General features: G+C 36.9%; 1 protein-coding gene across 6 annotated transcripts; it reads right to left on the bottom strand.

The window, feature by feature from the left end:
• apol1 (apolipoprotein L, 1) lies at positions 1-26633 on the bottom strand. Of its 6 annotated transcripts, XM_041803949.1 has the most exons (41): positions 26379-26633; positions 26156-26209; positions 23261-23332; positions 23097-23159; positions 22911-22979; positions 22476-22547; positions 22318-22389; positions 22119-22181; positions 21082-21147; positions 20920-20988; positions 19811-19882; positions 19651-19719; positions 19499-19567; positions 19339-19407; positions 19191-19259; positions 19030-19098; positions 18859-18918; positions 17683-17748; positions 17543-17587; positions 17369-17443; positions 17167-17214; positions 16967-17029; positions 16818-16871; positions 16613-16684; positions 14651-14698; positions 14450-14518; positions 14166-14243; positions 14002-14061; positions 11706-11786; positions 11560-11613; positions 10854-10895; positions 9246-9302; positions 8912-9004; positions 8772-8822; positions 7681-7776; positions 7517-7567; positions 6641-6691; positions 5816-5893; positions 5660-5699; positions 4202-4253; positions 1-3848 (listed from the first exon to the last, which is right to left on the bottom strand). In XM_041803949.1, the coding sequence occupies exons 1-41, from the start codon at positions 26379-26381 to the stop codon at positions 2891-2893; spliced, it is 3462 nt and encodes a 1153-aa protein (XP_041659883.1). In that variant the 5' UTR covers positions 26382-26633; the 3' UTR covers positions 1-2890. The 6 variants fall into 6 exon arrangements, with proteins under 6 accessions (XP_041659883.1, XP_041659886.1, XP_041659884.1 ...); XM_041803952.1 differs by lacking the exon at positions 9246-9302; XM_041803950.1 differs by lacking the exon at positions 11560-11613.
• Positions 26634-27870: the final 1237 nt, after the last annotated feature.

The raw sequence follows: 27870 nt of genomic DNA, 5'->3' as shown, positions 1-27870 counted from the left end.
CAGACTTTTAATAACCAATTCAACATTTACATTTATTATACATAGAATTAGACAGTAAATTGCACATAAGGAGCTGTCATGAATGATCAGCCTCACCTAGGAGGAAAAATAAATATAAAGTTCACTAAACAAACCAAAGCTGGCACTGGCAGAGCTTACAGTACAGACTGCAGATCAAACTGTGACTTTAAAGTAACAATATCTTAAAGATGAATGCTGTAATGAACGTAACTGGCTTGTGGCTGGCAATGAAAAGGTCCTTAAAAGTTTGTTTTTACATTCCTGTCCTCTTCCAGTTATCTAATGAGGGGGCTGTTACACCTGGAAAGCACAAGAGCTTCATATTACATAAGAGATGATTGAAAATCTGCTGCTTTAGTCCTCTGACTATTGATGAACAATTTTCCCACGATTTCACCTCAGGCTTATTCATGTTTGAGTCTTTATCTGCTTTTTTCATCTATAACTGGTTGAACAAGTTGTTCATAAGTTCCAAGTAAGCTTTGTTTAAATGCAAAGTGTTTACAAAGTGGAGATTTTCACTAGAGATACACCCTAAAACACAATTTAATCATTATGGGCCTTTAAATGTTCAATGAACACTTTGCAGAAGTCTAAATTTATCAGGATGTACTATTTTTAAGTCAACACAGTTTGCTCTCTCCTTTAGCGTGCATACTCTAAACTACTAGATGGCAACCTGAGCATGTTTTCATGCTTCCATACCATTATTTCTGCAGACAATGAAGATTAACATGCTTTCTGTCTCCTCTCAGATTAATCAATAGTGTTATTTTAGCTATTTATGTTATTTTAGCCATAATAAAATGGTGTTGGATCAGCTATGGGAAAATATGTGACCACAGGATTAAAATTAAAACTATTATAGCTTATATACACTCTAAGCATTATAGAGCATCATTGCACATCTATCTTCTCATATTGTATAGGCCTAATTTACACATTAGTGCACAGGCTGCTTCATAAAATCATCTATCAGGTAAAAACTGGTGGTAACTTAGTATTTACACTCACTGACTGCTAGGTGCAGCCTGTAAGCAAGCTAAGACAACCAACTGGTCAAAGTTTTTCAAATTAATTCCACTTAAGACTCATATAATTTGTAAGGTGGTTGGCATATCTGAGCTTCAAACTGATAAAAATGCTGTTGATAGTTGGGTTGATTTTAAAAAGTCCTTAAGTCTCACACTATGATAAAAGACCATTTGAATCTATTTAAATCATTATGATCCTTTATAGCACTTTGTGACTTTGATGTTCTAGAAAGGTGCTGTATAAATAAACTTATTATTGTTATTATAGCATGGGGAATCTTTCACTTCTACTCAGATGCGGTTTTCGTGATGAGGAGTTCCCATATAAAGACAATCATGAGGTCCTTCCTCTTTCAGCTGAAAACAACTATTTATAAGATATTTAGAAGCATCTTTTTCAGGTGACAAAGCCAGAGAATTACAGGGCCAAAATACCAGATCTTCATCTCCTCTTGGAGCATCATGCACAAAATCACCACATTTTCATATGTTAACATGTCTGGAGGCCAAGTGCGACTTACAAAAATAAGTAATATGCTCACTTTGGTGTTCTTCGCCACAAATCATACATATTTATTTGGTATATTCCATTCTACCAGTGATCCACAAATTAACTGTTTAAATACGTCTAAAGAGGTCTAATTATAAATATCTCAATAATAGACATTTTAGAGCTTTTTATATAATCAACATCCATTTTGATGCTGTTTTATCCACTCTCTGTCAATTATTTATGGTCAGCCTACATGTCTAATCACCCAAAGTTATTCTAGACATTCTGTATACCTCATCATATGATGCACACCTATAATGACTGTACCTTGAGACCCTATAGTGCACAAGGCCTGATGCAATTGGTGCTCTTTGCCAAATTGTAAACCACCGATACTTATACTCTTAACATTTCACTGCATTTTTTCATACTTGTTTAAGTTTCCTAAAAAAAAGACAATGCAGACATATCACTTATGTCTTAACTAGCTGGAATATTCATCAAGTTGCAGCCAAAGTTGCACAGTCATGTTTAAAAAAACAGGTTGATTTTAAAAACTAACTTTAGAATATGTTGACAGGAGCAACTGATCCCTACTGAACTTCCTCTCACTTTTATCAATTTTTGACTTCTTTTAGATAAGCACCTGAAATAATGATGGTTGAGTGTCATTCTTCAGAAAACTTGTAGAGATTTGGACATTCAGATGTTTTGAAAGCCCAAGTAGAAGATGAAGTGAAGTGGTTTATGTAGCAGCCCTGACATTAAATAACAAACATAAGGTAACAGACAAAAGCTACACTGTGTTGTATTTTATTTCTAAGGCCCTATAAATAATAAAGGAAATAATCCCAAATACACATTATTGCGATAGTAGATAAAATTTCTTGTTTCAATATGAACCAACACACTCTGATGAAACTCTAAGCATAGTTTAAAGTCTAAATTATTAAATCTACAAAATAGTTAGCGTATAATCCTTTAAGTTATATAAAGCTGTACCATCAGCTGTGTATGAGTTTTTTAACACCTCTGAACTTCTCTCTAAAGGATGGCAGGTTCACACATTTTCACAACTACCAAAGAAGCAGATATGACACTTTTTTGTAACACAAAGCCCCACTTCCTCCCTGTGGCGTTCAGAATAAAGAAGTCCAGACAGTTTAGAAACTAGCATATTAAACCGAAAGGGATGCCTCCTCTTTGAATGATCAAAATAGGCCTTACTGTAGTTTTACATCTCGAGATAAATGCCAACAAGTCAGAGGAAGCTTACATTTCTTAAAGGAGACTCATAAAGTGACCAACTTGATTGAAAAGAACGCGCAGATGAAAGCTTCTGTCACACATATTCTCGGTGTTCATAGTCCTTTTTAATGGCTTTTTTAATGCGGTCGATTTCATCTTCCTCTGAGCTGGAGTATTGATTCTCCTTCTCTTTCTTTTCAGTCTCCGCAGCATCTGTTTTGTTCTCACTGCTGTTTTCTGGTGAGGTGGCCTGCAGCTCCTCTCTGATGGTGTTCAGCTCCACCAGACCGTCATGCAGCTGCGTTGCCACCTCCCTGATTTTGGCAGCAAACTCAGACTTGGCCCCTTTCTTGAGTTCTTTGGAGTCTTTGGCCACAAAGTAGATATCCATGCCTACAAAGAGACCAGTAAGAACACCAGTAGCCATACTGGCGATCTGGACCGCTCTGGCTGCTGTGCTACCGGCCACGTTGGCGATCTGCACCACACGCATGATCTCGTTGGCATTGATGAGGATGGCTTTCCCCACCATGGCACCGTCCTCATAGAACTGAGCACTGAGTACAGGGAAGTCGCGGTTGTAGGCTTGGTTTTTCATCTTGAGCAGGTCAAACTTCTTCAGGTTCTCGATTCCTTGCTTGATGAATTTCAAGCACTTATTGAGGTCGGCCATTTTCTCCTGATAATCCTGGACGATCTTCTCCACTTTCTTGCGGTCCTGGGAGTTGTTAACCTGGTTGGTGATGCCAGCACCTGCTGATGTCAGACCGCCTGCTGTTGCTACACCCAATCCCACTGCTGTCACAATCAATGAGGTTCCCATAGTGACTGGAGCTAGAGCAAGGCCAGCAATGGTGGCTACACCTCCAATGGCGCTAGTGGAGCCGCCGGTGATTTGAGCGATCTTTGTGTTCTTGCTGAACTTGTCCAGGCCGTCTGCGATGCTGTTCAGGTCGATGACGTGCTGCCAGAGACTCTCAGCCCGCTCTGAAAACAGTTTATTGAAGACACGGATACCCTTTTGAACCTTATCAGCTGTCACAGCAAACGCCCTGAGAGGAGAAGATCAAGGGTTATTTCAAAGTTAGTCTACTGGTTCTATAATTATTGTTTTCTCTCATTTAAATTTCATAAAACATCGCATATTATTGCGGTTTATCCAAACTCTATATAACTCTACTATTGTAAATTGACAAACGTATTCATTAAAAAGAAACATACAAAGAAATAAGCTTTTGGTATGTTCTTTGAATTGTCCAAACACTGTCCCCAATTCATATTTTTTTTGTTAAATTATTTCAAGTATTATTCTTTTCTACTTCATTAAATTACAGTCACTGAAATTGTTTTGTCAGTGAATATTTATTTATTTGAAATCTATTATATTCATTTGAAATTCACTTACTTTGCCTCTTCTTTTTCTGTCAAGTCCTCATCCTGAGGCGTCTCTTCCCAAGCTGAAAAAGTAAAAGCATTGAGGGACATCAACACCTTTGGCTTTATTAGAATTTTACAAGAGCTTTTGCGACCGTAAACATTAAAAAATCTTATTCGAAATACATTTACATACTATAGAAAAAAGGCACATTTTTATTTTCAGGTTTTGAATCGAAACCTGGCCCCAAGGTTTGTTCAAACCAAGCCAGTGAACCACTGGGAAGGTCAGGAAATTACGTTTGGATGATCAAGCTTTATTAGCGCGAATTTCAGCACTCTCTACAAGTGTCGAATGGAATAAAAAGAGACCTAAATTTGACCAGGTACCATCTCCGTGCTAAAGAATTATTTGACAGGTTAAAAATCAGGTACTATCAAGGGAAAAAATGAATTCGGTCAATGGTTTTGTAGTATTATGTTAATTAATCATTATGTTTAAGCCAGATATAGCCTTAACATATTTTTCACTGCTTTTGCAGATGCTGGTTCTCATAACTGGACCTGTGCAAGACTCTTGGATGAGGTACGGAATCTGTGAAAGCTAGGAAATTCCTCTACTCTGAGCCCAGAAAACATTTTTTATTGATCCAGTTCAGTGTGCCAGGGCACTGTTATATTCAACCATGGACTGGTCTGTCTGAGAACCGTTGCCATAAAGTTGGTGAACAGAACTGCATGCTAATCCATTAAGATGTCCTTAGACTGGAATTTACAGGTCCAAAACATGGAAAAACAGGACATAAAGAAACACGTTATATACACAGACATCTGGTCCTGTAGTAATGAGGAGGAACAAGGCAAATAAGGCTGCTTTCACATTAGGAACCAGGGCCAAGATCTGAGTACACTTGAAGTATGGTTCCATTTTGGTCATTTAGTCAGTGTGAATATAAGCACCAGGCCTGAGTCTGATTAAAGAGGCAGCCTGGTTTCAGGGACAAGTCATGTGCATGAGCTGTAAAAAAAAAAAAAAAAGTTCTAAATGTCTGCTGTCTCTTCAAAAACCATTGTTTCTGCGACGCACAGACCTATTTTATCCACCAAACTACATGGTAGATGCGGAAGTAGGAAGAGGGTTGTTATTGGCTTCCTAAAAAATATAAAAACATCCAGACTATTGGTATCAGACTGTGTATGTCCATGAGTGTGCTTGGCGCAATTGCATCTTGGTGCAAATCTCTGTCAAGGGAGCAACCAGGCTTGATTGAGGTCCGGTTTCCCCCTTGATGAAGATTTGGATAACCATGACCTGGATGAATGAGAACCTAAACGGACATCAAGTGGCTAATGTGAAAACCTGGTTAAACTGAGCCCTTCAATCCATACCAAACTGAAAACCATTATTGCATATAACTATTTTTTTTTGGATCTTACACCAACAAAGCCCTAACAGATATATTTCTTTAAACTTTACAGAAAAACGTACATTCCACTGTGTTCCACCACTCCATGAGATCCTCCACATCCTGAAGCAAACCAAAGAGAGATCATTATTAATCATTTTTATTCAAACAGTTTATAGTAAGCCATCAGGCTAAACAGAAGTTCTACTTTTGTCTCATATTTTGCTTCATAAACAAACCTGTCCATCCCTAGGTTGAGCTGGCCCAATGCGGAAGTCTTCCAGCTGGTCAAACAAGGGTCGGTTTGCACCTTCATTCTGAAACAAACCATAGATAAATGAATGAAACAGCATAAGATTTATAAAAGAAATCAAAGATTTTTCTCTCCTAAGATGTCAGGTCCTTTAGCTCAAGTGAATGATGGGAGAAAAAGAGATTAAGGATTATAAACAAAGTAACAAATCAGTTCAACAGATCAAATATCACATATTCTTAGTTTCACTTTTCACTGCAAACATTTAGACAAAGAGGAGGAAGTTATGGTAAAAAGGTTTTTGCATGCATTATTTTTGATGCTTTTGCACAAGTAAAACATGCCAGAATCTTCCACAGGCAAGTTGAAAAGGGAAGCAGTGAAACAAGTTTGGGCACATTGCAGCCTAAACTGATCTCATCTTCCATGTTAAGGGCATGCACAAACATGGTGTAGTGATTTGAGGGTTGAGGGGTGGGTTTACGTTGAGAGTGGAGGGGAAAAACACACATGTTGACTGTAATAGTCTCTACTGGGAGCCGAGGTGACTCCCAGGAGACAAACAAAGCAGGAGGTTGTTTTCGGGGACAGGTTGTGTGACTGCAACAGACCTTTTGCAATACTGAACCACAAAGAGTAAGAATGCCACACGCTTGTCTGGCCGACTAATACACAGACAAAGAGTGGGAGGGAGAATGTTCTAAGTGTGTGAGAGGTGACAGAACAAAAGGCATAAATAAACAATATCATCAGCAGTTTTGTGTCTTATTCAGAGATAAAACACACAGATGAATCTTTGTTTTTTCTTTACCTCTGCTGAGTTTCCTTCTCCATCTTGTGCCGCTCTCCTCACAACTTTGCCCTTAAACCAGAAAACACAAATGCACAATTTAAGCATTTATTCAGCAAATTAAAAATTAGCAACAAAGAAAAAATGAGGAAATCTGGTAAATATAGTATTTTTAACATAAATATTTTATGTTTATTCATATCTTTTTTTGTCAGATACCTTTTTCATTGGTTTGCTAATGAAGGTGGCATTTACTGGGAAAATAACATGGCAAGACTGCATATTTTTAAGTGAACAACATCAGAGTAAAAAACATGAGACACCTGAAGAAAAATCTAAATGCTGGTCACAAAATCTCTCTGACCCTTTAAGGTGAGGAGATTTAAATGAAAACCTCTGGGATATTTTGGAGCAGAGTCAATAAGCTGTAACAGCTGTGAAATAAAAAGTCACCAAGTTGCTTTTAACAACTGTTGAACACCTTTAAGTTAACATTCAGCAGGTTTTCATGAAAAGTTAAGTCAAGCTAACAAAAGTTATAGATTCATTAGGTCGTTAGGATATCTATTTAGCCAGTTGTAATTTTTCCAGTGTACAAGTACAGAGAGAGAACTGATTTTCGATGAATGTATGCCTGACACGACCACGCTAGGTGATCGTAGGCTCCCTTCAGATAGTCACTAATGGACCAAGTTTCTGCTGACTTTGCAAACAAGTTAGCAAAAGCTAACTGTTTGAAAGTCTAAAGGTGGAAACACTTACAAATGAATAGTGCTGTATATTTTGGAAAAACACTATGCTATACTTTAATAATACGATAAATGTTACTCCTTTTGTCAACAGTTGCAGCATTATCTAGGCTTCTTTGTCTGACTTTGGCATGTTTTTGAACTTTACCTTGACCTGAGGCAAGAAGGGATTGTGTTTCTTTGGTTTCCTGACTTTGGGCTTAAAAGAAAGAAAAACAAGAATCAAAGTGTTACTAAAGCAAAGAGAGACATCAAGTAAAATGAAAATTCAACACCAGCAAAAATGAAGCAGAATAAAATAAGTTCAAAAACCTGATCAGATTTCTCTTTGCCCTCCTCATCTTTCTTTTCCTCTTTAGAAGAAGCATTGTCTTCTTCGTCTTTCAGCCCTTCATCATCAGAAGATGCCTGAAGTAGATAAAAATGAAATTATGACCATTAGAATGAAGGATGTTTACTACCTGACTTACAAATTAAAGCCTTTGTTTAAATATACTGAAAACTGTACAAACAGACACAGGAGATAGAGGGGAGGTCAAGGAGATGGAGAGCATGCTAATTTGATAATCACTGTAAGTGCCAAGAGATTTTTAACCCTTTCAGCCCAAACTGACCAGCAGGGAAGGAACATATATTTTTTTTTACATTCAACTGATTGTTTCTAATAAGTTTAGGTACTCAAAATTACTTTAATTTAACAAATTTTTCATAGATTTTAGACTGGTTTTGCATGTTTAAATAAAAGTGAGCGACGTGTTGTACAGCTGCATCTAAAAAGTGTGAATATCATCAAAAAGTTATGTTTGGCTTTAATTTAATTCAAAAGTTAAACTTCCATATATTCTAGATTAACCTAAACAAAGTGAAATATTTCAAGCCTTTTTTATCTTGATGATTACAGCTTAGAGCTCATGAAAATAAAAAATATGGCATATTAATGTGGAATCTAATGCTTTAAAGCAAACAGTGAATTATGGATGTGGAGGAAATAAATAGAGTCATTTCAAATGGTGACTTGTCAGGGATTGGTCTAAAGTAAATCTGTTTTGTTCATTATCACCAATTCACACATTCTTTTTGTCTAAGGATATATTACATAATCAATATTCATCAATAAATGAGCTTAATTAGCACAACATGAGCAAACATAAGAGGCAGTGAATGCCTGAAGTGGGTGGATGTGGTGTTTAACACTTCAGGAACAATGACGTGTTGTGTGACGTAGACTTGGATCAGTATTTTCAAATTCTAGTTCCTCCAGTTCAGCAACCATCAACTTGCACTGGGTGCAGAGTGTGAGCTCACTGGGTTGATTAAAGTCATCTGATTTTTGATCAGTGCTGTTTAACAAACAGGTGCTGTTGCTCCAGTAACTCTGTAAACGTTCCATGTTTGAAGGTTACCTTAACCCGAGGCATGAAGGGATTATGTCTCTTAGGTTTCTTGACTTTGGTCTAAAAACAAAAAAACAGGATTGAATAAATATCAGGGAAACATCAAATTCTACAAGGTTTCTTGATGAGGTGGAAAAGACTTTAAAGACCTCCTCTGTTTTCTCCTTGTCCTCCTCGTCTTTCTTTTCCACTTTTGATGAAGGATCTTCCTTCTCTTTCAGACCTTCGTCATCAGATTGAGCCTGAGGTAGATAACATTTAAAGTCAGATACAACAATGAGACCACTAAGTATCAATCAATTAAATCAAGGCTGTAAAAGGTGTATGAAAACTATATTAGAAGGAAACTGAGTAAATAAAGTTAGCTTTGTAGATTTAACCAGTTGCAGCACATGTAACAAGGATAAATGCCTCCATAAATATTGAACAATGCCAGCTTCTACCATGACTTTCATAACTTCCAACTATGACTCTTCCACACACCTTAGCTGCAGCTCGTGGCATGAAAGGATTATGGTGCTTGTGTTTTTTTACTTTTGTCTGTAAAACAAGAAAAGGGGCACAGTGACAAAGTGTTAAGTGATACGCAGAACAACAACTGGACAAACTTCATTGCAGCCATTGGTGACCTACAATCCTGGAAAGAACTGCATCAGTGTGCTGCATTATCTAGTTTATCTGGTTAAAGACATAGCAGATATGTTGTATTAGTTTTTAAAATAAATTTAGGAATATCTTTGGTTTCTGTATTTCAAAATAACTTACAGTATTATCTAAAATCTCTCCTACTGCTTAAACATGTTTGCCTGTGAATTATACCAAATCCCAAATTAGCAGCAAAGCAAATACAAACCAGCACAATTTTCATAACTTTCAGATAAATCAGCAACAACTTTTGGTAAATGAGTCAAAAAATACTAAAAGTTTTCAAACACACCTGAAACATGGGGGTCAAAAGCTCAACTACAAAAGCACTCAGAGAGCGCAGACCTCCACCATTAGCCCTATCTCCCAATAGTGAATAATCTTTTAAAAAATTCCTGGATCCAGACGGGGATCCGGATCACTCCCAAAATCTAGTCAGTTCTCCCTTATGCCATTTGTGACATTTCCTGAAAATTTCATCAAAATCTGTCCATAACTTTGTGAGTTATGTTGCTAACAAACAAACTAAAAAACCCTGCCGATCACATAACCACCTTGGTAAAGGTAATAATGTAATCAAAAATATAAAATACTGTCAAACATGTAAAGAACATTAAAAGCTACGAGAGAGGAAAATAATCTTTGCTTGGGCTGAACCACCTTGTGTACTTAACAAGCTTTTATAGACCTCACAGTAACGCTAAATGAACTTGAGCTTGTGCAGCACTTTCCCAATCATCTGACTACTCCAACAACGGGAGGTCACACCCATGCATACACAGTTAGTGAAGGCTGTTATGCAAAGTAACCATCAGTATTAACATACATTCATACATGTCCACACATCACTGATGCAAAACAGACAGAAATTTGGGATTACATGTCTGGTTTAAATTAGCATGTGAATGCAGGAGCTGGAGCTCAAACCCCTGACCTTTCAGCTGAGAGACAATGACTCTACCTACTGAGCCACAGTCACTCCCGCATTCACTGGTATTAGGTTGTTGGCTGAAGCCTAAGCTTATAATACCAACCCATTAAACATAACATAGACCTAGAAGCATCCCTTCAACTACTAACCTTAAACTACACAACAACAAAACAAAGTTCCAAACCAGCAGTGTCACAAACATGGCAGTACCCATGCGTTGTTTGCATAGCTCTGGCATGAAACATCTGATAAGAGGGAAGCAGAAACTAGGGCAGAGATGATGACTGATTGCGTGCAACGATACTCTGTGTACGTTTCCACTTGTGTAGGCGAAAAGATGGATTCATAACAATCACAGATCATTTAGATGATGTGAAAAATCTCTTGAATAATTTATTATGTATAAATATCCTTAAGCCTATAAATCACTGAGTGTATCATTACATTTCCTGATCTAATACTGTGGATTAGTGTTTACTACTGTCTGACCAACAATGTGTAAGAGGTTAACTCACTTTTTTGCCGTCTTCATTGAGGAGTTCATCGTCTGACTGGCTCTGCAGAAAATAAAACACATTATTTTAATGGTAATATGATGCAGCAACGAGTTTTACACAATGATACACATCATGTTTGAATGTGTGTTTGTGATTTTGCCGTGTTTGCTTGATAAAGGAGGAAGAATAGCATTATACTTGTATAAACCTGACAGATATTATAACTACCCTCAGTATCTCAGAACTACGGCATTGAAGGGACATTGGCAAAAAAAGAGTTTCTACCGCACATACATAACTTTCTCTTGCTAATGAGATAGTTTTTATGTGCACAACGTAGTTATGCCCCAAGAAACTTTCTCTTGCTCACCGCAAATAATCTTGTGAGCATGAGATTGTTTCTGGTCAGCATGAGAAAGTTTTACATATGCACCAGAAACTTATATGATATGCCCGCACCCCTTAAGGGGCTCTGTACAGAAGTGTATAAAAGCTGAAATTTCTATAAACTGTCTTCAATTTCTCCATTTAAAACAAACAAGTAACTATTTTAATTATAGTATTACAAAAAGATAGCCACTGTACTATTACTTTTTAAACAGGTTTTTAATCACACCCTCAAAATATTCCTCATTTAAAATTCATAGTATGCAAATATTCAATATATATATATAATAATAAGCAAATAATAAATCTAAATTTTGCCCTGTGTACATGTTCTTGCCTCATTATTGATCTTCTGCTTTGGCTGACTGCATTTTTCTGTTTTGTTCACCCCCTGAAATAAGATCAGAGCAGTGTGTTGATCTACAGAGATGCTAAACCAGCACTGTCGGGAATTATTCCCATAACAATAAACATTTAAACTACCTCTTCTGATGGTTTAGCATGAACTGCAGGAGTTTCTGAAGGTTTTGTTTTCCTCTCTCTGGAGGTCATGTCCTTGTTTTCCTGCAGACGACACAAAAAGGAACAATTTTTTTCCTCAAACTTGATACCAAATACATAAGAAAATGCCATTCTAGCAAAGAGGAAATAAGCCAAGGAGGCAGTTTACTTCTATGCAGCCATGTTAAGGGTTCATCACAACACCCTGACAAAGCCTACTGAGATGAAATGAGTCAGCGTTTATTCATTTTTTTTATTTTCCTTGCTTACCTATTCTCACCTATTCAAGAAGGCTTTGGCTTGTTTGCGTCTTCGCTATATACCTACCCTGTTTTACTCTATATACAAGGTGGTTGAGCCATTTCTCATATTTTGGCAACACTCTAGTTCAGTAGTCACCAACCTTTTTCAAATTAAGATACCCTATGATATTCACAAAAAAGCTACATGTACCTACCAAAATTCACAGAGACAAACGCATTAATATTTGCATCTCGACTAACATATTTAAATTTTACAAGGGGATATGGTATTCAATCTGCCAAAGTGAAAAGAGGGAAGGAACAAAACACATAAATATCACACATGATATCATTTTAGATTAGGAGAGAACAGGGGGAAGATGCGCACCAAAAAGTGTTAAGATCTGGAATCAATCCCATTATCAATGCTTTGAGGACTACAGCCTCTGTATATGGGCTCCTGCTCTACCCAGTGTACTAAACTGGCACCCACATTTTATCTTAAATCCAGGTCTTACAAACTTAATGCCCCCAAAATTGGGACATTGTAAAAAATGCCCAAAAAAATGGAATACAGCGATTTTTAAAAATCCAACCTATATTCTGACAAGATATTTAATGTTCAGACACATAAACTTTATTGTTACATACATTCTGAATTTGATGCCTGCAACAAGTTACAAAAAAGTTGGGACAATGGTAGCAAAAGACTGGGTATATTGTGGAATGCCACATTCAAAGACAGCAAAGATGGTGCGGGTGTGTATTAGAGCCCACGTCTTTGAGGGACGAATAATTCTGATGCATTTAGGTTTTTTAGTGACATATGCTTCCATCCAGACACCTTTTTCAGGGACATCCCTGAAAGTACCTGATTTTGGCAAGACAATAACAAGCTGCATTCTGCACAAGTTACTACATCATAGCTTCACAGTGAAAGAGTGAGGGTACTAGACTGGCCTGCATGCAGTCCAGACCTGTCTCAACTGAAAATGTATGATACATTATGAAGTGCAAAATATGACAATGGAAACCCCCACTGTTAATTTACTTATGATGTACATAAGGCAAGATGGTAAAGATTTCCTCTTTCAGTACTTCAACCATTAGTGTCTTCAATCCCCAGACCCTTACAGAGGCCATCATGCTCCTGTCCCAACTTTTTTGAAAAACTGTGCAGGCATCAAATTCAGAACAAATGTGTATTTCCAAAAAGGCAGTAACTTTTGAGTTAGTTTATCTTGTCTTTGTGCTAAATTCAATCAAATACAGGTTATGAAGGATTTGCAAATTAATTTTTTATATTCACTTTTACACACCATCCCAACCTTTTTGGAAATAAGAGTTGTTTTGATGATATTTAATTCATACTAATGAGTTTCTTTTTTCATAATATCATTCCTTTAATTTGATAAGACAGCAGAGAGACAGAAAATATGGGAAGAGAAAGGGGAAAGACATGCACCAAACAATACCAGGATCAGGATCAGGATACAGTCCTGAGACCAGCACACTGAGGACTGCAGCCTCTGTATAAGGGTGCCAGCTCTGACCTAAACTGGAACCTCAAACTTAAGAATTTTGTTTTTTAACATTTTACAACTTAAGAAGCCTAATACACAACATAAATCATGATAACGTCAAACATTTTTAAACAAAAATCCAGTATATGACCAGCAGTGTATTACACCAGTCTGACTCATACTGAAAACCAAAAGGGTGAAGGAAAATCAGTCAAGAGTTAGACCTAATGCACTTCTATTGCTAAAGATCTACTTAAAATGTATTAAAAATCTACCAGTAGATAACAGTCTACAGGCTGGTGTCCTCTGCTCTAGTTGAACTGTAGTTCTTAGATTGTTTAATCATGAAACTCAAGAGCATAGCTTGTAACTTCGAACTTCCTCATAACTTACTGATACCCATTAAATCAACAGATAAAATCATTGAAATATAACACGCATACTCTAATGTCAGGGAAGCAGTGGAAATATACAGATAAACCACACACTGTTATTTAGATATAAGAACTGTACCTGATTATCCTCAGTTCCTCTTGATTTTACTTTGTCATATGTGGATGTCCTTTTCATCTCCTGAGAAGAAACCACAGCTTAAAAAAAAGGCCATAAAGACAAAGTAAAACTGCTCTTAATCAGACCGAATATGACTGATTGTGAGCTGTGAGTCACTTGCAAACCTCTTCAGTTTGTCTGGGTGGGACCAGAGGAGTTTCACTTCTTTCTTTCCTCTCTCGTTGGATCATGTTGCCTTTGACCTGTCAAGGACACAAGCATAAAGAGCGTCACACAGTGTGCTGGAGAGCAAGGAGTACAAAGGCAGGATTTTAAGGAGGTAAGGGGATAAGGAAGATGTAGTGGATGTGTGAAGGAGGAGCATGAGCAGAAAGAGTATTTTAGACAGAAGTTGATCAGCTTTGTGCGGTGACTGATGACTCATGACTGATGCGAAAAATAGACGAACCGTTCTGGGCTTCTCTTCCCTTTGATTTTCACTCTCCTTGAGCATCTCTTCAGTGTCTTCGGCATCTTTCTGAACACAAAACATCATACTTAAGCTATTAAGCTGTTAAACCAAAATGAGAATACCCCATTATCATGATAACCACAGCCCCATCACCACTAAAGTGGTGTTCAGTAAACTGAAACATCATCAACCCCTTACTTTATTTGCAGAGCGGAATAGTTTCGACATGCCTCCAGCTGCAGCGCTCTGAGGGAGAGATTGTTAAATTATTAAAACACCGTAGGGAATACCTCGAAACTTCTGATTTTTTGACCATTCTGCCACTACTCTCATCAAGTCAAAGTAAGACCAAAGAATTGTCCCAGCACTATATACTGGCTAATACTGCAGAGACCAGATTAAGGGTGAATCCCATTTCTACCCCTTAGCCTTATCTTAGCCCTACCCCTTGGTTTTGTGCATTCACGTCAGGTGAAGTGGTGTCCCAATTCTCTTTTGAATTGAGGGGTAGGGCTAAGGGCTACACAGCCCTTGAAATGAAGATTTTTCAGGACCACACTTGAAACCAAGGGGTATGATGACTTTCCCCTTCATACACTGCGTTCAATTTTGAAATGGCACAACAGACTACGAAGGAGGCGCATAAATGAAAAAATATTTTCGGCAAAATGATTACAGTAAACTACCACAACACTGAGGATTGAAGTTTGTTGTATTTTTGGGTATCTACACATGTAAACGAGGGTTATTAATTGTATCAATAAGTGGAGAAGATCAACGCAGTATGAATGAGATGGTCAAAGCTTTATAGTCACCTCAGATGACACAGCTGTTTATGGCGGCCAGCTGATTGCTCTAAGTATGCTATTGGCTAATCACACTCATGCTGCTATAGTAAAACTGATCTAGCCTGGCTATGCTTTGCTGCTCCCCTTGCAATTTGCTTCTCCTTTTTTTCTGTTTCTGACGTAATCAATGACATATTGTGATCATTGATGCCTGCTCTACTCTGCGATTTTGCTGCTTCTCTCTCTGCCTCAAGCTTTCCTTCTAAGTACAGGAAAGACAGGAACGTGTGCCATCTCCGCTTGATGCTCTCCACATAAGCTCATGGAAAAGCAGGGGGGATCCTACAACAGCCACAACGCCATAAGTGCAATTTATAACTGCAAATCATGTGTGTTTCTGGAAGTAAGGACAACATATAAAATACCACTACAGCAGACCTGTATGTCTCTTATAAAACAACTTAATGTAAAACAAGACCATTCAAAAAGTGATCATTGGAGTTTGTTGCTCGTATTTTTGACTGCTACATATACCACGTTATAATAAAAAAGATTAGCACTGCATTCACTCGGTTATTTTTTTTAATCTACCCATTGATTAGCTAGCTGATTATCTTGTTACCCCCCGCTGAAGTAAGTTTGAGGTTTGCGTCTGAAAACGATCAGAAGCCACACTGTAAATTAACAGTTATGCCTCAAGTTCACATCTTGTTAAACAGCAGAGGTCGAAATTTAACAAGAAAAGAGAAGTGGATTTACAGGAGAAATGCACCCAAATGAGAGTGTTTCTGTGCAGTGTCTATGTACGTATGCCACACTGAAGAGGGGGGAGAGAAAGGCAAAGCAAGCCGACACTGCGTGCTAACTAATTGATCACGGATGGCATTGATCTTCAAAATACAAATAAATTGAGTATCAATTTAATGAGTTATGACAGCTAGGTCAAGTTTACATGTGGTAAACAGAGTATGTAAATGATCTTGATAATATCACATCAAGACCAGTTTGATGAGGAGAAAAATGATAAACTCGCTTAAAGTGAGGCCCAGCATGAATGATGAGACCCTGAACAGTGCGTGATCCACACATAGGGAGCAGCAGACCTGAGTATAGTCAATCCATTATCTGTATCAGCAGTGGCTTTTTTTTTTGCTCATTCACCTCTTTAAACATAGGAACACTTTAAAGGGAATGTGGAGAAACACTGAACTAGACTGTGTAGGAGGACGAAGAAGAGCAACATTATAAAAGAAGTGGCAATCTTTTGGTCAATTAACTCAAAAAGAGTAAAAAAGGCTTTCCTGTCCGTATCTTTGTGGAATTAAAATAAATGTTTTAAAATAACCCAATAAAACAGGAACAACCAAAGCACCTGTTTGTTGTGTGACGACTTCTCAGTGTTGTCAGGTGAATCCTCATCATCAGAGTCCTCTTGTTTCTCATGCTGCAAGGAGAAGACCAAAGTCACTGCTTATTAACCACATGTAAAGTTAGCTGCAAAGTTCTATTTAAATTTAGCATATCTTATAAATTATTTCTTGAGCAGCAAAAAAGATTATAGTCCAAATATTTCTTACTTTGTTTGCAGATCGAAATGGATTCAGCTTTGTCATTGCCTCAGCAAATTTGTTCTGAGTAAGAAACCAAAAACCAATGAAATGAATTAGAAGGCATATTTACTTTATTTGCTGCTTGAAACCAAAATGTGAAAGAATTAGAGACAAACCGGCTTCTGCTGGCCCTCTCCACTGTCTGGTGTCTGCTCACTGTCAGAGTCTGAGTTCTTGTCCTGCAGAAGAATCCATATTTTTTGTTGCATAGAAACAATACATCATCTGCATATAACTTCACAAAAACATATATCACTAAGGCTTTTCAGTAGGATATATTGCTTGTTTCCATGTAGGACAGTGAACTTTCTCTCACCTTTTTGTCAGCATAGAATGTGCTCTTCATCATGGCACTAAAACCGTTCTGGAATAAGACGAACACGCTGTTATTGTTGACATGAAAACAACCAACAGACCTTACACTCACCTTCAAGTCATTGCAGATATTTGATCCTGATGCTATTCTTAGACAGCTGCTTTTAGAACATGCAAAATTATCTTAAAGCAACAGAGCTTACCTGCTTGGCTTTGGGTTTTTCTTCAGTAGTGTTATTCTCACTGGAGTCTCCTGATTTCTCAGATTTTTCTTTATCCTGTTAAAACACAAAACACAAAACCAGCATGTCATAACCTTGATATATGACCACCAGTGTAATGAACTGGCTGATGGAGGAAGAATAAAGTTAAATCACCTGAGATGAGGTGAAAGGATTCTTCTTCTTTGCTGAAACTTCACCCTGGGGAAGAAAATAAGGCAGTTAAAATTAAGAACCAATTTTAATCTAAAATAATTTTTTTCTGTTTATCCAATGATTCTAAGTTCATCTCTCACCTTTGAAGATTTTTCTGTGAGATTGTCACCCCTGGCAGAGAGTTCAATATCCCCAGTCAAATCTTCCTGAACAGGAGAATGCAGGATACAGTCAGAATAAAACTACCAAATAGAAAAGACACTCAAACAGACTCAGGGTTTCATACAAAACAGAGCTTGGGTAACGAAAAACATGTTATATAAAGGCTCTGTGGAATGATTAATTGAGATTCCTGTTAAGTGAAACATGATCAGGGTATTGTCTCACATTTCCAGACATTTTTGAGCCACCAACAATGCAACAGAAAAAGGGCTAGTTGGTTTGTGAACCAGCACTTATTTTAAAATATTTCAGGCTAAAAAACTTTGTAGAAACAAACAAGAGACAACCAATAACTTAGCAAGGAGAAAGCAGGCAAAAGCTGGAAAGTCTTGAAATTTCAAGGGATAATCTTTCAAATTTCTGTTTGCAAGAAAAAAATATATATGTTGATGAAAACATGTGCAGTCAGCATGTTGCTTTCAACTCTTTGTCCTTAGATTCTCATGGTTAATGTCCAGAAATTTCAAAATGTTATGCTCTTATACACTTTTAGAATCTGTACAAAAATAAAAGCCTGTGTCCACAGCCACCACAATGTCCTCAGTGTCAGCCATTTTTTGTTGCTGTGCCCTCAGTTTAAAACGCGTCAACTTCTGAACAGCGCTGTGCTCATACGTCACTTCTCTCCCATTAAATTCTCTAATTAAATTCAAGAGGGGGCAGAAATTTAGATATCAGCTGTGTCAAACAGCAGAGCCCTTCCAGCAATGGTGGAGGAAATACCAACCTGACTGATCCTTATGAGGGTGTTTATTTACAGTCTATTCCTGCTGCTAATGCCAGAACAAGATCCCTTTACATTTTTTTATGTTTTCCAAATTGTTGTTCATTGAATAACAGAAAGTATCAAGTGCACCAAGCTATGTAAAACAACCCCAACAGATACTACTGAGAGAAGCGGAAGTCAACTTCAGGGACCTAGCAATAACAGACACTGGTAAGAAGAGGTTGTGGGTGCTACCAGTGGAAAAGACAATAGCTGTTAACACAGACCTTGAAATTGTTTTCCACGTTATCTGATTTCCAACAGGACTTAGATCCTCTAAATTAGACAATAAACTCTCTGCAGTGAAATCTGTAATCAAATATTGTACCTGTGACTGAGATTTGGCAACTTTCTTCTTGAAAACACCACCAAAGATTCCTCCTTTTTCCTGAGGGAAGAAAATATGAAACAAAAATTTGACACAGCTGGATTAACTCTCATTGATCTTGCTGTATTTTGACAGATCAGGATCAAGGCTGCTGGGTTTAGCAAATCTCACCTTAGTGTTGTTATTCTCTGTGAGATTGTCATTGCTTCCTGAGAGTTCACCTGGTGCAGACAACTCTTCCTGGAAAACCAAATGCCCCCAATTAAAATTAATCAGTCACAACCATGAATATTGACAGGCCTGAATGATGAGAAATCCTCCTTTATACTGACCTGAGATTGTGCTCTTGCAAAGGGCTTTGGAGATTTTTTAAACATCCCACTGAAAACTCCTCCTGACTCCTGAAAACGTCATAGAAAGAGTTTTTGAAAAATTGTGCTTATACTTGATTAAGTATTCCTCAGCTATGAAAAATCTCACCTTAGTGTTTCCATTTACAGAGAGATTGTCAGTGCTGCCTGAGCGCTCACTTGGTGCAGTCAGATCCTCCTAGAGATGAGCCACAAATGCCAAAAAAAAATCATGTTTTTCTCTTCATAAAAAGATATGGTTTGAGTTGTCAAGGGTCCATAACTCTCACCTGAGATTGTGCTCTTGCAAAGGGTTTTGGGGATTTTTTAAACATCCCACCAAACACTCCTCCTGACTCCTTGAGGAAAAAAAAATTGTACGAAAATGAAAATTTAACCAAAAAGGAATTAAGCTAAGTACTTCTCTGTTTTATAGTCTCACCTTAGAGTTTTTATTTGATGAAAGATTGTCAGTGCTACCTGAGACCTCGCTGGCTGCAGTCAGATCCTCCTGCAGGTAAGATACGCAAACTCTTTCACAATTATTATCATCATTTTGTAATAAATCAACAAGACACGCATGTGAGATGTACAACTCTTACCTGGGATTGTGTCTTTCCTCCAGATGGTTTTGGAGATTTTTTAAACATCCCACTAAACACCCCTCCTGACTCCTGAAAGAGGAAATTTACAGAACAAAAGGATGGTTTTGCTTTAGTGAATGAATTTAGACATGTATTTGTCTGGTTTCTGACGTCAATGGAAAACCGAAAAGGGACACATAAACTGTCAAAAATCTCTACTTTTCTAAGCTCAACAAAATTAGCATAAAGGCAAAGTTACAATATCCCACAATTCAAGGCAAAGGTAGACTGAGATTTTTTTTAAAGTAAATTATGATATCTTTTAGGTCTGCAACATTATGAAAAAATACAAGGACTTGTTACAAATAAATGCAGTACCCTTCTAAATGCTTGAATATGGGTGATACATACCCAAATCCCATGAATATGATTTATTTTTTAGGAGCTTAGAGTCATTTTTCATCTCTTGCTGCACTATAAGAGACAAAAATGTGAAGCACAACGCCATGTATGGACACTGTGATAATTCTTTAAAGTGTTACAGATAAGCTAATTCTAGAAAAAAATATTATTGCCTTAGCTGTAGCTATTTGCTACATTTTCCTTGAATCAAAAAACAAATCAAGCATTATTTTTAACTTCTTAATTTGCAACAGTTGCTCTGAGTGTAGCTGACAGCTGAGTTTTAACTGACTGCATGGAAATAATAATGAGCATATAAAGTGTACTCATACTGAGCGAGGAAGTATTAGCTGTTTGCATATTTTTTCAATTTGTTGTGATAAATTCAAACCTTTGAAATGTGTTAATGTGAGAGTTCAAACTGCGATAACAATAAAATTGTAGTTTCTTGTGCAGCCCTAAATAAAGTGTTACAACATCACAGTAGTGGTTTGAAAACAACATAAGACATTTTAGGTCTGAGCACAGCTTTTACTGGCTGATAGAAATGACTATTAATAATAGGAATAATTCATCAACTAAAACTGAACAAAAATTAATCTGCCGTGCCTTTTTTTATTTGTCACAACTGGAAACTTGTTTTCAATAATTCAAAAAAAGTGGTTCTCAACTGGTGGGTCGGGCCCTCTGTGTAACTGAGGTGTGGGGCTTATTTCAAAACCCACCTTAGTGTTGCCATTGACAGAAAGATTATCAGTGCTGCCTGAGCGCTCACTGGGTGCTGACAAATCTTCCTGTAGACCAGAAACATACATACTCTTTTAATTATCATCATCTTCTGCGAATAACATAACATTAACATCAATACAAGATGAACCAGCTCTCACCTGAGATTGTGTTCTTGCTCCAAAATGTGCTTTTTTAAACATCCCACCAAACATTCCTCCTGTCTCCTGAAGAAAGTTTCAGTATCATTCAGTACACTTAAACCATGAAATGAAACACATTTTGAAAACGGAGTGATGAAGCGGTCAGATGGACAAACAGAGATTTAGAGCTCCATACACCAGCCTGCTCCGCTTCCAAACTGCTGACACACACAGGTTTAGCTTGCGCTTCAAAACATCCAGCAAAACAAAACACACCCTTTCCAAACTCCCATCCACTGAGTCATGCTCGTTACAAACACAGCTGGTTAAATTACATAAACTTACACTAAGGAAGAATTCAATTACTGTTATGTGATGCAAAAAGGTTTCTAGCAAATATATCACTTGATTAAAAAATGCAATTCATTGTCAGTTATTAAGACTTACAGTGTGGCACAGAATAAAGGGAAGCTTTTCCCTTATATATGGTATAATTATAAATCAATTCCAATTCTGACTTCCTAACTTTTTTCACTTTAAAGTAAATTGGCTATTATGAATGAGAGTTGGGAAGTAACCATCACGAAGGGGGAAAAGAAGTTAAAGAAGGCAGAGTTACTCAAAAAAACACAAATGAGCATTTAATTTAGGACTTTTTGAAAGAATCCCAGCTGTGAGGACGACATAAAAAAATTCTGAAAATGTTGATTCATCAAGTTTCAAAGGCACAGATATCATTTATCATCCGCCTAATGTCAAAAATTATTTCACTAACTTTTTAAGTTTATGTTTCTCACTTCATGTTTGTATCATAATGATATTACTTTCAGATTTTCCTTGCCTATATACATTTTTTTTAATGTGTTTTTTTTATTTTCAGTGCTGATTTTGCTATAACTGCCCTAGCTTTTGTTCAAGCTTTTGGCTCTTTCCAGCGATACTAAATGCATGCAATATCGTTTAAATGCTGTAAAAAACAAAAGCTTACAGAATCATCACAAGGCGTTTTTTTGTTTGGTATTTGTTTCCGTTGTATTTTGATGAATTAGACTCACTTTAGTTGTTGTTTTGTCAGAGAGATTTTCATTGCTGTCTGTAAGCTCAATGTCCAAAAGATCCTGTAACACACACAAAAAATCCTCCATCAGCCTCCAAACTAAATTTTAACCCTTAAAGTCTTATTATTGAGCTGATAGCTGTATCCACCAGAGGATGTAGGACCGAATAAGGACGAGTTACAGGCGATCATGTTACCTGTGAAGGCCTGCGGGCATGTCCTGGTTTATGAGGTCGTTTCAGAATCCCACTAAACACATTGGATTTTTCCTAAAGTTAAAAGTGCAGAAAGAGGTTTAGTGTCACATGACTCTGTGGGACAATCAGATATATGACAGAGCAGGAAGTAAACTCACCTTTGAAGGTTTGTTTTCTGCTGAGCTGTCGCTGCTGACAGACACGTCAACACTATGCACTGAGAGAGAGTCCTACACAAAGATTTAAGAAAGACTTCAACACTCAATTTACTTGTTTCTTTGAACATTTTTGCTGTGAGTAAAACTCACTGATTTATCTTTTGGTTACTTTTTATAAAAAAAAATGAGTATTTCAACTATTAAATGAGCAAAAATATATTAAAAATCTCAGAATTGATCAAAATCCAAGAAAATGTCTTCTAATTGTTTAATTTAGTTTAGTCATAAATAATGAAAAAAGAATCACCTTAAAACAAAGATAAACAAAGAAAGCAGCCAACTTTTTTAACTTTAAACTTTTTTCAGCAAAGTATTAACCAATAGTTTTAGAAAATAGCAGAGATGTACAGTATGTTGAAGAAGGACACTACAAACCTGCTGCTGACCCTCTTTATTAGCTTTGGTCGTCTTCTTGAACATGTCTTTGAACACACTGCCTTTCTCCTAAAAAATAAAAACAAAACAAACAAGTGAATTATAAAAATGCTTATTATTGTCTCCATAATGGATAAAATTTTTAAAAAGGGATACATTTAATCAGAAATTACTCTTGAGCATCACCTTTGAATTGTCAGTCAGACTCTCACTGCTCCTTGAAAGTTCACTGTTGACTGATAAAGTGTCCTGTAAAGTCAAAACAAACCAGACAATGAGTGAGTATATGCAGATTAATAAAGTATAATAATGCAGAATTAAATTTAAGACACTTCAGACAACAACATCACCTGTGCTGGAGCTGATGGTTCAATAATCTTGGAAGATCTTTTGAACATCCCTCCAAATAACGCAGCTTTTTGCTACATGAAGAGTAAAGAAAGTAAAAGAACATTAGCTTCTAAAAGAGAGAAATTAAGGAATTCAAAAGGAAATAAAACAATAAAGGATGAAAAAAACAAGACTCCTATCTACTGCTTTTGGCATACAGTACAGTTAAGTTTCAGTCAGTAGGTATTACTGTCATGACCTGTGAGTCAGCAGCAAAAATCTGGCTGTATACTGAGACTGAATTAGAAAAAGACACCCCAAGAATGAGTCAACACTAAATTATTTTGTTCTAACACATAAAGAGATGCAAATTTCATTTTTTCATTCTCACACCCCATCTTCAGGTCCAGGATTCATGTCTAGACTTGACGCTGCCTTCATGTGTGGACATGAAATTCTGTTGACAGAGTAAATTTAGAACTTGCTTTATTTTCAGCCTTGATAGAGATTATCTGATGTGTTCTCCATATTAGACCAACGGGATGAGAGACCCAGAGTGTTGGCTCTTTATATCTCATTTCTGTTGACCCTTACAATATCCATAATCCTGTTCCACAAATGCAGTAGTACAAGAAAGTGTCTGTTGATACAGTCAGTGAGTATTATAAGATAAACATGAAGAGGCTTGTTGTATTCTATCAGCCACACTGTTGATTTATTAGGATTTATTGCTGTAAATTCATATGACAGTCTGAGCCTTACCTAGAAGTTTTTGTACTAATTAAAAAAAGGCATGCATGCAGAACGTTTTTCAAAAATCTCTATTTAAAAGTAGTTTAGTAAGTAGCATGAGTAAACAAAATTTTCAGATCTTGTCTTCAAAATTGTGTAGTTTTAAGGAATTTTCCAAGAAATAAGGACATAGAGTAAACAGAAGAATAACACAAAATACTTCATAAACTATGGTTCCCATGTGTGTTGTCTTTTCCCTATCTGTGTAAACATTTTAAACAGAGCAATTCTTGGTGTTTCAACATTGACACACTTTCCAGTGTTTTGCTCTACATTTCCCAACTGTCCAAGAAAATAAATAAACAAAAAAGATGAAAACCATAAGCTAAAATTTAAAAGTACTGTACTGGATGCCTCTATATATATACTAAGTGAAAAGATATAATCGTTCCATGTTCTGCGCTGTCTTCTCAGAGGATAAAAATGTGTATTTTTACAATATTTGACAATGTTCCAACTGTTCATTCTCATATTAAGAGAAAACTTTAAACACCAATCTTTATCAATAGCTCAGATTTACTCACCAATATAACATGCATTGCAGCTAGTCTCAACCATATAATGACAGGTTTTGTATCATTGCAAATATCATATCACTGTTAAATAAATTGCTTTATTATTGAATTGTAATTCAGCTTTCATTTATTATCCTTATAAAAAAAACAAAATGGCAGACAAATCTAGGGGCAACAACATAACTACAGAAGACTTTTACAGTGTTGTATCTAGATAATTTGACAAGGGAAATGTTCAATATAAAGATTGATATTTGGTTAAGGACTGTAGTCTTGGTTGCCAGAGCAGTCACAGTGAAATGGTGCATACAGACCCCATCTACTCTAGGACACTGGCTGGAAAAACTAAAACATTAGTAAAGAATCAGAACTTACAAAGAAACTGACTTCCTACATGGCCCTTCGAGGGACCACAAACCCCTTGGGTAAATAAGGAGACTATCTTATCTTATATCAAAAGCTTTATATCCTAACATGAACTACCATAAAACCTCAAATAAAAGCCCATCCCAAACTAGGCCCTGTCCCCTTTACTAGCCTGGTAAGAGACACTAAGTGACAGGAGGGACTTTCCAGAAACAAATGTGTTTTCCACCACTGATGCAGAATATATTTGGTGCAAATTTACCATTTTATAATCAGGTGATATTCCATCTTTGCTGTGTATGTTTTGTTTGAAAATGAAGGCCTGTCTCATATTGTGGCCCAAATACAGGTAAGTTAATTTCATAAACTTGAATAAATGAAAGCCTGGGCTATAAAACAAAAACATTAACAGCCAGAAGAAAGAGACAGAAACAGCTCTTTCTGAGTGAACTAAATCACAAAACCTCTTATTTTAAGAGTATGTTTAACGTGAAACACAGTCATAAATACTTTATTTTATGAAGACATTTCCTCATACAGGCACACAACGATACCAAGTCTAACTAAAAGTACTTGTAAACTTGTCAAACATTGCTGATATTGTAGTCGATATCATTTCAGAGCAAATTTTTAACATTAATGAGGATGGCAAAAGTAGTGCACAGCAAACTATGCACTGCTAAAATGAGTAGAGTAGGGGTGAGAAACATCTGATGAAAGTCAATGTTATTATGATCCATATTTTGGCATTTGACAGTACAAAAATATAAGTATTTGTGCACAGTCTAAAAAAGGTGTTTTTGGTGTATCCTTATGTACTCTTATCTTTCATAGCAAATCTGATGAGGAGGGGGTTACTCTGTGCCACGAACAATATCTGTCCTGAAGCCACCTTGAAGGCAGGTCTGGCCATAATAACAGGGCAAGTTTCTTGACTGTACACTAAACTATTAGGGTAGGATGTTGAATTTTAGTATCAGTCCCTCACACACAATGCCTGTTGTCAATTACATAAGGGTTGGAGTAAGAACAGAGCCTGTAGAAAACAAAATACTGTCCACGTACATGCATGTAGACTGCAGTGTTAAGATTCATGGACGGTTACAGTGACAGAGATTGAAGTCAGGTTGATAAACTATGCTAAAATATGTTTAACTGTACCACAGAGATATCAACAGAAACTTAATTAAGTTTCTGTTGCTTAAGCTAGCAGCTTCAAACACATTCCGTAAATCTACTCACAGCTACGCCTCCTCCATCAACCTCCAAATCCAAATCCAGGTTATCGTATCGATCCTGTCAAACAGAACGTTTCCTACGTCATTAACGGTTATTTTAACACACATTAACGGACATTTAAAAACAGTAAGTTATAGTTAGTTTAAGGTGCCGTGTGTCGAGGAAAAGCAGCAGAATTACGTTAAAACACGAATTTTTGCTCGTTTTCGAAGATATGTGAACTCACCATTGTCTGCTGTGTGGAGTTATTCCGCTTTTTATCGATGTTAATGATGATTTATTGAGAAGTTACCGTCCTCGGAGAGTTTCTCCTCTCTCCCCTCTGTGTTGATACTGTCGGCGGGTGTCACTCACTTAGCAGCGGAGTTTAAGATCCTCCCTGCTCAGTGAAAAAAAAGAGAAAAACACTTCCCACAGTTCCCAGTGACTGATGTGTGTTTTCATAAACTAGATACTCCAATAAAGAAACCTGCAGATCCAGTTTCTTCTTCTTTTACCTGGGAGGTGACGTCCAGAGAAAGGCGTGTCTTTCCGTCTGTCTTTCTCACCTGGGGAGCTTACGATCGACCTCATGCTGCATTTAAGTGCTGCTCGGAAACTACTTTAGCCTTCTGTTTACCGTGAGTTCTCAGAGCATGTTACATACGAAGCAGAGTTATTCTACTTTTCTTTAAACCTCCTTCCATCAACCACACACCAAATGAAAATACTAAGGATGATTTGTTAGTATCAAACCTAAAAAAAAACTTAGTCGGAAAATCCCCATTTTGTCTTTGCAAATTCTAAAGACAAATAACAAATAGGGGAGAACGGGGTTAGTTGATGCCAAGCGGCAACCTCCGGTCCTGAAAAATGAAGCCAATAAGGAAGTGAAAAAAATTGATTCCAGGAATCAGAGCTCACCTACACAATCTTCTCTGGAGTAGGGAAGCTGAACTTGAGGGGAGAGGCCTTTTTATGTTTTTCTTTTTGTGTCAATCTGAAAATACTCTGCTCCTCCATAATTTCCTTCTAGGCTTTTACACAATGGCCATATACTAAAACAAATGTTATCCCTTTAAAGGTGTGAAGGAAATGCCATAGATTAGATTGTTGTTAGCTAGTTAACTAGTTGTTGGACAGTCCAGCCTTGATGCTATAGCAAGGAATTCCAGTTGGGGATGGTTGTCACTGATAGTAAATGCATGTAGCCTAGTTGAGTAGGCTATCGTTGTTAGGTCTATTTGTTTTGTTCTTTATGTTGCTGCAGGCCTATAGGCTGGTCTAAAGATGTTCCTTGCTCATTTTGTGCTAAGGTGTAAGTATGTATTTCTCAACTTGTCAATGCAATTAAAGTTTCAAATTTAGTTCCGCTGTCTTTTTAAGATTTTTCCCATTAAAATAAAAATATGACAAACAACCCCATAGTGTGTGACAACCATACCCTTGATGGGGCTGGTTGACACAATGTGTCAGAGTGTCTTTGATAGTTAATTACCTTTTTTAAAAAGGGTGGAAAAGGGGAGGGAAACACATTTCAAGTCAACACCTTAAGCTTCAGTTTGGTGTAGGAATGATTATTGAAAGATTTTTTTTTTTTTTTTTTTTTTATGATGAGCAATTCACACCAGAATAAAAAGTGTGACAACCAACCCTGTTCTCCCAACACTCTCCAAAATTCAATGAAACTGAAGGAAGCATCAAAACATCCAGACAAATTCCCTGAAATTTCCATGTTA

This window comes from Cheilinus undulatus, linkage group 13 (assembly GCF_018320785.1).
Source record: "Cheilinus undulatus linkage group 13, ASM1832078v1, whole genome shotgun sequence".
In the NCBI taxonomy this organism is placed as follows: Eukaryota; Metazoa; Chordata; class Actinopteri; order Labriformes; family Labridae; genus Cheilinus; species Cheilinus undulatus.
The sequence above is the reverse complement of the archived record's forward strand: the minus strand, read 5'-3'. Positions and strand labels throughout refer to the sequence as shown.

What these genes read in the sequence shown, in the direction of transcription:
- apol1 (XM_041803949.1), bottom strand. An exon ending in CATTTCGATCTGCAAACAAA is followed by an intron (nt 16,685 to 16,817) that starts GTAAGAAATATT and finishes TTCTCCTTGCAG; the next exon opens with CATGAGAAACAAGAGGACTC. An exon ending in AGCAGAAGATCAATAATGAG is followed by an intron (nt 10,896 to 11,559) that starts GCAAGAACATGT and finishes TATTTTCTGCAG; the next exon opens with AGCCAGTCAGACGATGAACT.